At 41.5% G+C, this 12,142-nt stretch overlaps 1 protein-coding gene across 1 annotated transcript; it reads right to left on the bottom strand.

Moving 5' to 3' along the window:
* Positions 1–7,318: 7,318 nt before the first annotated feature.
* On the bottom strand, positions 7,319–10,476 carry LOC130367046 (protein spinster homolog 1-like). Its single transcript, XM_056569422.1, has 2 exons — positions 10,345–10,476; positions 7,319–8,901 (listed from the first exon to the last, which is right to left on the bottom strand). Exon 2 carries the CDS (start codon positions 8,874–8,876, stop codon positions 7,362–7,364), a length of 1,515 nt encoding a protein of 504 aa, XP_056425397.1. The 5' UTR covers positions 8,877–8,901; positions 10,345–10,476; the 3' UTR covers positions 7,319–7,361.
* Positions 10,477–12,142: the final 1,666 nt, after the last annotated feature.

Raw genomic sequence — 12,142 nt, 5'->3', positions numbered from 1 at the left:
ATATGAGAGATAGATAGATAGATGATATATAGATATATAAATAGATATGAGATAGATAGAAAGATAGATTAATAGATGATAGATAGATATGATATAGATAGATAGGAGATAGATGGATAGATAGATGATTGATAGATAGATCAGTGTTTCCCTACCAGGGGGCCTCCAGCTGTTGCAAAACTACAACTCCCAGTATGCTCATAAAGCCAAAGACATGCTGGGAGTTGTCGTTTTGGAATAGCTAGAGGTCCCCTGGTTGGGATACACTGATCTATCTATCTATCACATATCTATCTCATATCTATTATCTATCTATCTATCTATCTATATATCATCTATCTATCTACAAGATCCAGCGGCACTCCCAGATAAGGTGCAAAAACAAAGTGTTTTATTCCCCCATGTATGTGTGATGTTTCGATAGCATCCCAAAATCTTCACCATACGTACAGTTGTACATTCTGTAGTCTCTGTGACATCACTGTGCTTCATAATAAACTGTGACATCACTGTGCTTCATCATAAACTGTGACATCACTGTGCTTCATAATAAAATGTGACATCACTGTGCTTCATAATAAACTGTGACATCACTGTGCTTCATAATAAACTGTGACATCACTGTGCTTCATAATAAACTGTGACATCACTGTGCTTCATAACAAACTGTGACATCACTGTGCTTCATAATAAACTGTGACATCACTGTGCTTCATAATAAAATGTGACATCACTGTGCTTCATAATAAACTGTGACATCACTGTGCTTCATAATAAAATGTGACATCACTGTGCTTCATAATAAACTGTGACATCACTGTGCTTCATAATAAACTGTGACATCACTATGCTTCATAATAAACTGTGACATCACTGTGCTTCATAATAAACTGTGACATCACTGTGCTTCATAATAAACTGTGACATCACTGTGCTTCATAATAAACTGTGACATCATCGTGCTTCATAATAAACTGTGACATCAGTGTGCTTCATAATAAACTGTGACATCACTGTGCTTCATAATAAACTGTGACATCACTGTGCTTCATAATAAACTGTGACATCACTGTAGTTCATAATAAACTGTGACATCACTGTGCTTCATAATAAACTGTGACATCACTGTGCTTCATAATAAACTGTGACATCACTGTGCTTCATAATAAACTGTGACATCACTGTGCTTCATAATAAACTGTGACATCACTGTGCTTCATAATAAACTGTGACATCACTGTGCTTCATAATAAACTGTGACATCACTGTGCTTCATCATAAACTGTGACATCACTGTGCTTCATAATAAACTGTGACATCAGTGTGATTCATAATAAACTGTGACATCACTGTGCTTCATAATAAACTGTGACATCACTGTGCTTCATAATAAACTGACATCACTGTAGTTCATAATAAACTGTGATATCACTGTGCTTCATAATAAACTGACATCACTGTGCTTCATAATAAACTGTGACATCACTGTGCTTCATAATAAACTGTGACATCACTGTGCTTCATAATAAACTGTGACATCACTGTGCTTCATAATAAACTGTGACATCACTGTGCTTCATAATAAACTGTGACATCACTGTGCTTCATAATAAACTGTGACATCTCTGTGCTTCATAATAAACTGACATCACTGTGCTTCATCCTGTAATTTGATGTCACTGTGTATAACAACCCTGTAGTGACATCACAGTTTATTATTCTTGAATGCTGACTTCACTGTGTATATTTTCCCAGTACAATGACATCACTGTATAGTTACCCTCTACTGTGACAACAATGCATTTATTAACCCTGTAGTGGCAAAACTGTTTATTGTCCCTGTACAGAGACATTACTGTTTATATTAACTCTGAACTGTGATGTCACTGTGCATATTTACCCTGTATTGTCACTCGCAGTGCAAGGTAAATATGTACAGTGGCATTAGAGTATACAGGCTTAATATATACAGTGATATCACAGTGCAGTGTAAGTATCAACAGTGATGTTGCAGTATAGAGATAACACACAGTGATGTTATAGTTCAGAGATAATATACACAGTGATGTCACAGTACAGGGATAATACATACAGTGATGTCACAGTACAGGGATAATACACACAGCGATGTCACAGTACAGGGATAATATACACAGTGATTTCACAGTACAGGAATAATACACAGTGATGTCACAGTACAGAGATAATACACAGTGATGTCACAGTACAGGGATAATACACACAGTGATGTCACAGTACAGAGATAATACACACAGTGATGTCACAGTACAGGGATAATACACAGTGATGTCACAGTACAGAGATAATACACACAGCAATGTCACAGTACAGGGATAATACACAGTGATGTCACAGTACAGAGATAATACACACAGTGATGTCACAGTACAGGGAGGGATAATATACACAGTGATGTCAAAGTACAGGGATAATACACAGTGGCGTCACAGTACAGGCATAATACACAGTGACGTCACAGTACAGGGATAATACACAGTGATGTCACAGTACAGAGATAATACACACAGTGATGTCACAGTACAGGAATAATACACAGTGATGTCACAGTACAGGAATAATACACAGTGATGTCACAGTACAGGAATAATACACAGTGATGTCACAGTACAGGAATAATACACAGTGATGTCACAGTACAGGGATAATATACACAGTGATGTCACAGTACAGGGATAATATACAGAGTGATGTCACAGTACAGGGATAATACACAGTGATGTCACAGTACAGGGATAATATACACAGTGATGTCACAGTACAGGAATAATACACAGTGATGTCACAGTACAGGAATAATACACAGTGATGTCACAGTACAGGGATAATATACACAGTGATGTCACAGTACAGGGATAATATACAGAGTGATGTCACAGTACAGGGATAATACACAGTGATGTCACAGTACAGGGATAATATACACAGTGATGTCACAGTACAGGGATAATACACAGTGATGTCACAGTACAGGGATAATACACAGTGATGTCCCAGTACAGGGATAATACACACAGTGATGTCACAGTACAGAGATAATACACACAGTGATGTCACAGTACAGATAATACACACAGCGATGTCACAGTACAGGGATAATCCATAGTGATGTCACAGTACAGAGATAATACACACAGTGATGTCACAGTACAGGGAGGGATAATATACACAGTGATGTCATAGTACAGGGATAATACACAGTGACGTCACAGTACAGGCATAATACACAGTTACGTCACAGTACAGGGATAATACACACAGTGATGTCACAGTACAGGAATAATACACAGTGATGTCACAGTACAGGAATAATACACAGTGATGTCACAGTACAGGGATAATATACACAGTGATGTCACAGTACAGGGATAATATATAGAGTGATGTCACAGTGCAGGGATAATACACAGTGATGTCACAGTACAGAGATAATACATAGTGATGTCACAGTACAGGGATAATACACACAGTGATGTCACAGTACAGGGATAATATACAGAGTGATGTCACAGTACAGGGATAATATACAGAGTGATGTCACAGTGCAGGGATAATACACAGTGATGTCACATTACAGGGATAATACACACAGTGATGTCACAGTACAGGGACAATACACAGTGATGTCACAGTACAGAGATAATACACAGTGATGTCACAGTACAGGGATAATACACAGTTATGTCACAGTACAGGGATAATACACACAGTGATGTCACAGTACAGGGATAATACACACAGTGATGGCACAGTACAGAGATAATACACAGTGACGTCACAGTACAGGGATAATACACAGTGATGGCACAGTACAGAGTTAATACACAGTGATGTCACATTACAGGGATAATACACAGAGTGATGGCACAGTACAGAGATAATACACAGTGATGTCACAGTACAGGGATAATACACACAGTGATGTCACAGTACAGAGATAATACACAGTGATGTCACAGTACAGGGATAATACACAGTGATGTCACAGTACAGGGATAATACACACAGTGATGTCACAGTACAGGGATAATATACAGAGTGATGTCACAGTACAGGGATAATATACAGAGTGATGTCACAGTGCAGGGATAATACACAGTGATGTCACATTACAGGGATAATACACACAGTGATGTCACAGTACAGGGACAATACACAGTGATGTCACAGTACAGAGATAATACACAGTGATGTCACATTACAGGGATAATACACAGAGTGATGGCACAGTACAGAGATAATACACAGTGATGTCACAGTACAGGGATAATACACACAGTGATGTCACAGTACAGGGATAATACACAGTGATGTCACAGTACATGGATAATATACAGAGTGATGTCACAGTACAGGGATAATACACAGTGATGTCACAGTACAGAGATAATACACAGTGATGTCACAGTACAGGGATAATACACAGTGATGTCACAGTACAGGGATAATACACACAGTGATGTCACAGTACAGGGATAATATACAGAGTGATGTCACAGTACAGGGATAATATACAGAGTGATGTCACAGTGCAGGGATAATACACAGTGATGTCACATTACAGGGATAATACACACAGTGATGTCACAGTACAGGGACAATACACAGCGATGTCACAGTACAGAGATAATACACAGTGATGTCACAGTACAGGGATAATACACAGTGATGTCACAGTACAGGGATAATACACACAGTGATGTCACAGTACAGGGATAATACACAGAGTGATGGCACAGTACAGAGATAATACACAGTGACATCACAGTACAGGGATAATACACAGTGATGGCACAGTACAGAGTTAATACACAGTGATGTCACATTACAGGGATAATACACAGAGTGATGGCACAGTACAGAGATAATACACAGTGATGTCACAGTACAGGGATAATACACACAGTGATGTCACAGTACAGGGATAATACACACAGTGATGTCACAGTACATGGATAATACACAGAGTGATGGCACAGTACAGAGATAATACACAGTGATGTCACAGTACAGGGATAATACACAGTGATGTCACAGTACAGGGATAATACACACAGTGATGTCACAGTACAGGGATAATATACAGAGTGATGTCACAGTACAGGGATAATATACAGAGTGATGTCACAGTGCAGGGATAATACACAGTGATGTCACATTACAGGGATAATACACACAGTGATGTCACAGTACAGGGACAATACACAGTGATGTCACAGTACAGAGATAATACACAGTGATGTCACAGTACAGGGATAATACACAGTGATGTCACAGTACAGGGATAATACACACAGTGATGTCACAGTACAGGGATAATACACAGAGTGATGGCACAGTACAGAGATAATACACAGTGACGTCACAGTACAGGGATAATACACAGTGATGGCACAGTACAGAGTTAATACACAGTGATGTCACATTACAGGGATAATACACAGAGTGATGGCACAGTACAGAGATAATACACAGTGATGTCACAGTACAGGGATAATACACACAGTGATGTCACAGTACAGGGATAATACACAGTCATGTCACAGTACAGGGATAATACACACAGTGATGTCACAGTACATGGATAATACACAGAGTGATGGCACAGTACAGAGATAATACACAGTGACGTCACAGTACAGGGATAATACACAGTGATGGCACAGTACAGAGTTAATACACAGTGATGTCACATTACAGGGATAATACACAGAGTGATGGCACAGTACAGAGATAATACACAGTGATGTCACAGTACAGGGATAATACACAGTGATGTCACAGTACAGGGATAATACACACAGTGATGTCACAGTACAGGGATAATACACAGTGATGTCACAGTATAACCATCTCACAGCCGGACCACCATGTAATTTCAGCGGAAAATAAAGCAGGGCCTCATGTTCAAGTTTCGCCTAAGGCCTCACAAAGTCTAGAGGCGCCTCTGGTCGGCCCTACCATGGGACCCGGTGGGACCATAAGTCCCAGGTGGTACTTTTCAGGGGTGGCATTTTGCTGCCCCCTTTTTTTTTGTGCCTAGTAGGTTCATGGTAGGGTTGGCGCCGCCGCTGCTCACTGTTCTAAAGCAGCTGCGGGGTATAATAGCGCAGCGGGCACTTTAGACAGTGAGTCTGCCTCCGGCCGACCGGGGTCTGATGAGGGACGTCGCACAAGTGACGTACTTCTGCAGACCCACTCAGGAGGACGTCAGTGACGTCACTCGTCAGGCCGCTGCCGGAGATGAGAAGCGCTGTGCAGGGCAGGTAAGTGTGTCTCTGTGTGTGTCTGTGTCTGTCTGTGTGTTTGGGGGGGCTATGGCTACCTAATGTGAGGAATCTATGCTACCTAATGTGGGGAAACTATGTTACCTAATGTGGGGAATCTGTGCTACCTAATGTGGGGAAACTATGCTACCTAATGTGGGGAAAGTATGCTACCTAATGTGGGGAAGCTATGCTACCTAATGTGGGTAAGCTATGCTACCTAATGTGGGGAAACTATGTTACCTAATGTGGGCAATCTGTGCTACCTAATGTGGGGAAACTATGCTACCTAATGTGGGGAAACTGTTACCTAATGTGGGGAATCTGTGCTACCTAATGTGGGCAAACTATGCTACCTAATGTGGGGAAACTATGTTACCTAATGTGGGGAAACTATGTTACCTGATGTGAGGAATCTGTGCTACCTAATGTGGGGAAACTATGCTACCTAATGTGGGGAAACTATGTTACCTAATGTGGGGAATCTGTGCTACCTAATGTGGGGAAACTATGCTACCTAATGTGGGGAAACTATGTTACCTAATGTGGGGAATCTGTGCTACCTATTGTGGGGAAACTATGCTACCTAATGTGGGGAAACTATGCTACCTAATGTGGGCAAACTATGCTACCTAATGTGGGGAAACTGCTACCTAATGTAGGGAATCTATGCTACCTAATGTGGGGAAACTATGCTACCTAATGTGAGGAAACTATGCTACCTAATGTGGGGAATCTATGCTACCTAATGTTGGGAATCTATGCTACCTAATGTGGGGGCTTGAATGAGCTGCAGCATATGGGAGGCCTTAATAAATAATTAGAAACTTATACAGCAAGGGACATATGGGGGTCCACCTGACACATGGAGAGGGGGTGCTGAACAATTGGGGGGGGGCACAGGCACATTCTTTGCACAAGGGCCCTCTGCTGTCTGTGTCCGCCCCTGGGTAGAGAATAAGGGGTAAAGTGGAACATAGAACAAATGCAGTTATTTTTTTCTTAATTTTTTTTTTTAATGAAGTAAACGAGATAAAGGTAAGCAATGACTTTTCCTCAGTCTGAAGCGCGGTCCTCATCGGCAGGAAGCAGTGAGGAGGAGGAGGATGACGGAGGTTCTGATTCCATCTCTGCTTCTTTTTCGTCCCTCTCTATATATAGGGCCGTGGCCATGAAGAAGGCCCCTCCGATGACTGCCATTATGGTGCAGGTCATGAGGGCATACTCCAGGCTGCGGTATTTCAGAAGAGGGGATTTGGCATATCCTCGTTCGTAGGTGTCAGATATCAGGCCGATGAGGTACGGGCTGCCGGCGTCAATTAGGAGGTGATAGATTGTCATCTGCACGGCCAGGGCTGAAGATCTCCTCCACGGAGTTACTACTTTTAGTATAATGTCAGATATGAGGGTGAAATTTACTGACAGAAGCGTCTCTCCGATGAAGATGAAGATGTTGGTGGCAACGAGGCTGATGTTGCCAAAAGTCAATGCCAACAGAAGAAAAGGGGCGGAGAGCATCATCGCGCATCCACACACAAGCGGGTCCGCCCGTGGGTTGGATTTGCGATATCTTTTACTTATCTCCGTCCCTGCTACAACTCCCAGAATGCCGGAAACGACTGTAACCACACCAAATATTAGGATGTCGTGATAGTCACACGGTTCAGCACGGCAAGGGTCCTTCTCTTGTAGGAGTGTTCGTGCGTGGGTCAGGTATGACGGACCCCATACACCTATGGCTCCCACTATGAAGGATACAGCCATCGATCCCATGGTGGTTAACATGAAACTTCGATTTTTAAATAGTTTTTTCAGATCTGTCGCCCATTTGGCAAACTTCTGGGATTTGTTGTTCTTCTTCCCGTTTGTAGTCGTTCTTGGAAGCTCCTTTGTGACCAAAATCATCAAAGCCACAGCTATGAGGCCCAGGCCAGGGGTGACCCGAAATGCCCAGTGCCAATCGCCCCTTGCTGCATCAGTCACTTTGGGCCCGATGATGTATCCTAGTCCGCAGCCTACAGGTATGACGGAGTAAAACACGTTCAGCATGCGGGTCCGCTGGTCACTTGTAAAAAGGTCTGCAATGATGGAGGGGGCGATGGTGCAGAAAGTCGCCTCTCCGGCTCCAACCAGTCCACTCGTCAGCAGGAAGAGCAGGAAATACCCGTCAGGGATGAATGACAGGGTAAGTGTCATGCTCAGCCAAACGATGACTCCTGCGCAAACAGTATATTTCTTATTACAGTGGTCGCCCAAATATCCGGCAATTGGTGCGACCAGCACGTAGCTTCCAATGAACAATGTATTCAATAAGCCGGACAGACTAGCATTGGTGTCATATGCTTTCTGTATATAAGGCAGCACCCCCGCCACGCTGGAGCGATTTGCATAGATGAGCAAATTAACAAAGGCGAGGATCACTACGGTGATGATGGAACGTGCGGTGGACATCACGCTTAGAGATGGCAGGTTCTGCCTCTCAGGGATATCGCCCTTTTCTACATCCATATCACTATGGTCCTCCATTGCTTCTTCCTCCTCCTTCAGCAATGGGTCTTGTGGAGAGGCCATGGTCACAGGTCAGAGCCTGAAAACGCTAGAGAGAGAGAAATAAGTGAACACATTAGATAACATGTCATCATTCCTGTCATTATACAATAGATCCTTCATACAGAGCAGAAATGTCCAGCACAGAACCACAAGATAACACTAAGACCATCGCAGCCTCAGAAGAAGAGGCTTCTCTATAAGTGTTTTATATGGAGACGTCTTCCCTGAGGTTACCAATGTCTGATAACCCTGAACCTGTCCGGTCCTAGTAATATCTGATAACCCTGAACCTGTCCGGTCCTAGTAATATCTGATAACCCTGAACCTGTCCGGTCCTAGCAATATCTGATAACCCTGAACCTGTCCGGTCCTAGTATTATCTGATAACCCTGAACCTGTCCGGTCCTAGTAATATCTGATAACCCTGAACCTGTCCGGTCCTAGTAATATATGATAACCCTGAACCTGTCCGGTCCTAGTATTATCTGATAACCCTGAACCTGTCCGGTCCTAGTAATATCTGATAACCCTAAACCTGTCCGGTCCTAGTAATATCTGATAACCCTGAACCTGTCCGGTCCTAGTAATATCTGAGGACCCTGAACCTGTCCGGTCCTAGTAATATCTGATAACCCTGAACCTGTCCGGTCCTAGTAATATCTGATAACCCTGATTCTGTCCGGTCCTAGTAATATCTGATAACCCTGAACCTGTCTGGTCCTAGTAATATCTGATAAGCCTGAACCTGTCCGGTCCTAGTAATATCTGATAACCCTGAACCTGTCCGGTCCTAGTAATATCTGATAACCCTGAACCTGTCCGGTCCTAGTAATATCTGATAACCCTGAACCTGTCCGGTCCTAGTAATATCTGACAACTCTGAATCTGTCCCAGTAATGGTGGATTATAAGGGCTTGGCTGTATGGTCACTGGGCCATGTGAACTTCATACTGTAGATACAATTGGGCTATCCTGCTATATACATTTACTAATAATGAACCTACCCCACCTTATTGGGATCTATCCGTCCCCTATATGACTTTCTGCCACTAGTTGATTTGAAAATTTTCCCTTTCGGAGTACCCGGAGTATTTCTATTGTTAGTACACACAGAATTCTATTATATACTATTATATTTCTGCCCTAATCTTTCTGTTATTCTTTGACTACACCACCAAATCTTTCTCATAGACTTATATCTTTTAGAACTTCATGAATTAGGACTCTTTTTCTTGGGGGCTTTTTTGGGCATAATTGCATTTTAGCAGTTTTGCAAGAAAAAGCTCTGGTCATGATACTATCTGTGCGTTTTATTATGTTTAATGCCTAAGCCAAGTATTGTCACAATGCTATGAGAAATATAACTTTTGTTATTTCTTTTGGAAATTAATTTCTTGTTTTTTTTTGCTAAAAAAAAAGCAACAGCAATAAAAAAAACTGTCAAACAAAAAGCCCTGTGTATGTATGAATAGAAGAGGCTGAGACTTACCTTGTGGTTCTCTCTTCAGACAAGGAACGGTCAAAATCTTGAATTCTCTATCGCAAATAGAAACTCTCTAACAAACACTTTGCACCACAGGTTGTGAATGCAAAACACACTGAAGAGACTGCAGCCGGCGCGCACCTCCTTGTACAGCTTACGGTGACATCATCACAAGCATGTGTGACATCACAGGGTTCTAAACCATCTTCAGGTATGTGTATATCTGTATAGTAAATGTGAGTAGCCATATTAGTCCAGTGATGTAGATTGTAATACCTTTTTTATTGGACTAACTTTTGGGATTCCTCTCTGATAATTTATAAAGTCCTTTGATCATTAGTCCTTGTCTATTGGACTTGATAAAGGGAGGAATCCTGAAAGCTTGTCTCTACAAAATTCTGTTAGTCCAATAAAAAAGGTATTACAAGAGACTGCAACATATTTTTTGATTTGTGTGTATATATATATATATATATATATATATATATATAGTTCCAAGCGTGAGTAGGTGCCTCCAGCTAGGGTCCGTGTCCAGGATTCTGCATACGTAGTTCCAAGGAAAATGCTGTGGCACTCAAGGTATGGTGAAAAAATGAAAACTATTTATTCATCCCAAATGTGCAAAGAGCAACGTTTCAATGGTCTCACACCATCATTATCAAGCCACTTGAAAAATGATGGTGTGAGACCATCGAAACGTCGCTCTTTGCACATTTGGGATGAATAAATAATTTTCATTTTTTCACCATACCTTGAGTGCCACAGCATTTTCCTTGGAACTACGTATGCAGGATCCTGGACCCGGATCCTAGCTGGAGGCACCTACTCACGCTTTAGGAGTGCTGCTTTCTTCTTTGACATATATATATATATATATATATATATATTTATATAGTAATAACTCCAAGCGAAAGAGCCAGCAAAGACCCCCTCTGTAAGTGCACGTGGTCAGCCAACTGGCAGGTCAGCAGTCCATAAATATGCAATCTCCACCACAGCACAAATAATCAGAGGTCCAGGATCAAGTGGAAAGGCTTCCAAGTTTATTCACACCACAAATGTGATAGCGGTGCAACGTTTCGGCAAACTGCCTTTGTCAAGCATCTGTCTCGGGCAACGCCCAGTTTAGAAGCAAATCCCCATAGCAGACCTCTTCTGAACTGGGCGTTTCCCGAGACAGGTGTCATCAGAGAGCACTTAGACAGAAAATAACAACCTTAACTTCAGAAGCTCATAAGTACTGAAAGGGTTAAGATTTTTTAATAGAAGTAATTTACAAATCTGTTTAACTTTCTGGAGCCAGTTGATATATATATATATATATATATATATATATATATATATATATATATATATATAAATAAAAAGTTTTTGCCTGGAATACCCCTTTAAGATTGAACAGATTATTATTGATATATGTCATGAATGCATCAACGGTCAGATGGTCAGACGACCAAATGATGATCACATTGTCTACATACCTCCCATACCATGCGAGGCATGTGGAAAATGGATTGGTGTCAGAAAAAATAAACTGCTCCTCCCACCAAAAAACAAAAAGGTTAGCCCGAGCTGGTAATGACTTTGCTCCCATTGAAGCACCCGTGCGCTGCAAATTAAAATTGTTATCAAACATAAAATAATTGTGTTTTAACACAAAATCTACCACCTCAATAATGTAATGTCTCAAATCCACAGAATATTTAGAAAATCTCATCAGTATATCCGAGATAGCTGATAATGCCAGGTTTTGCGGAATACTGGAATAGAGCGATTCAATGTCGCAAGTAAGCCACGACAGAGA

Source organism: Hyla sarda, chromosome 4, assembly GCF_029499605.1.
Source record: "Hyla sarda isolate aHylSar1 chromosome 4, aHylSar1.hap1, whole genome shotgun sequence".
Classification (NCBI taxonomy): Eukaryota; Metazoa; Chordata; class Amphibia; order Anura; family Hylidae; genus Hyla; species Hyla sarda.
This window is presented reverse-complemented; position numbering and strand designations above follow the sequence as displayed.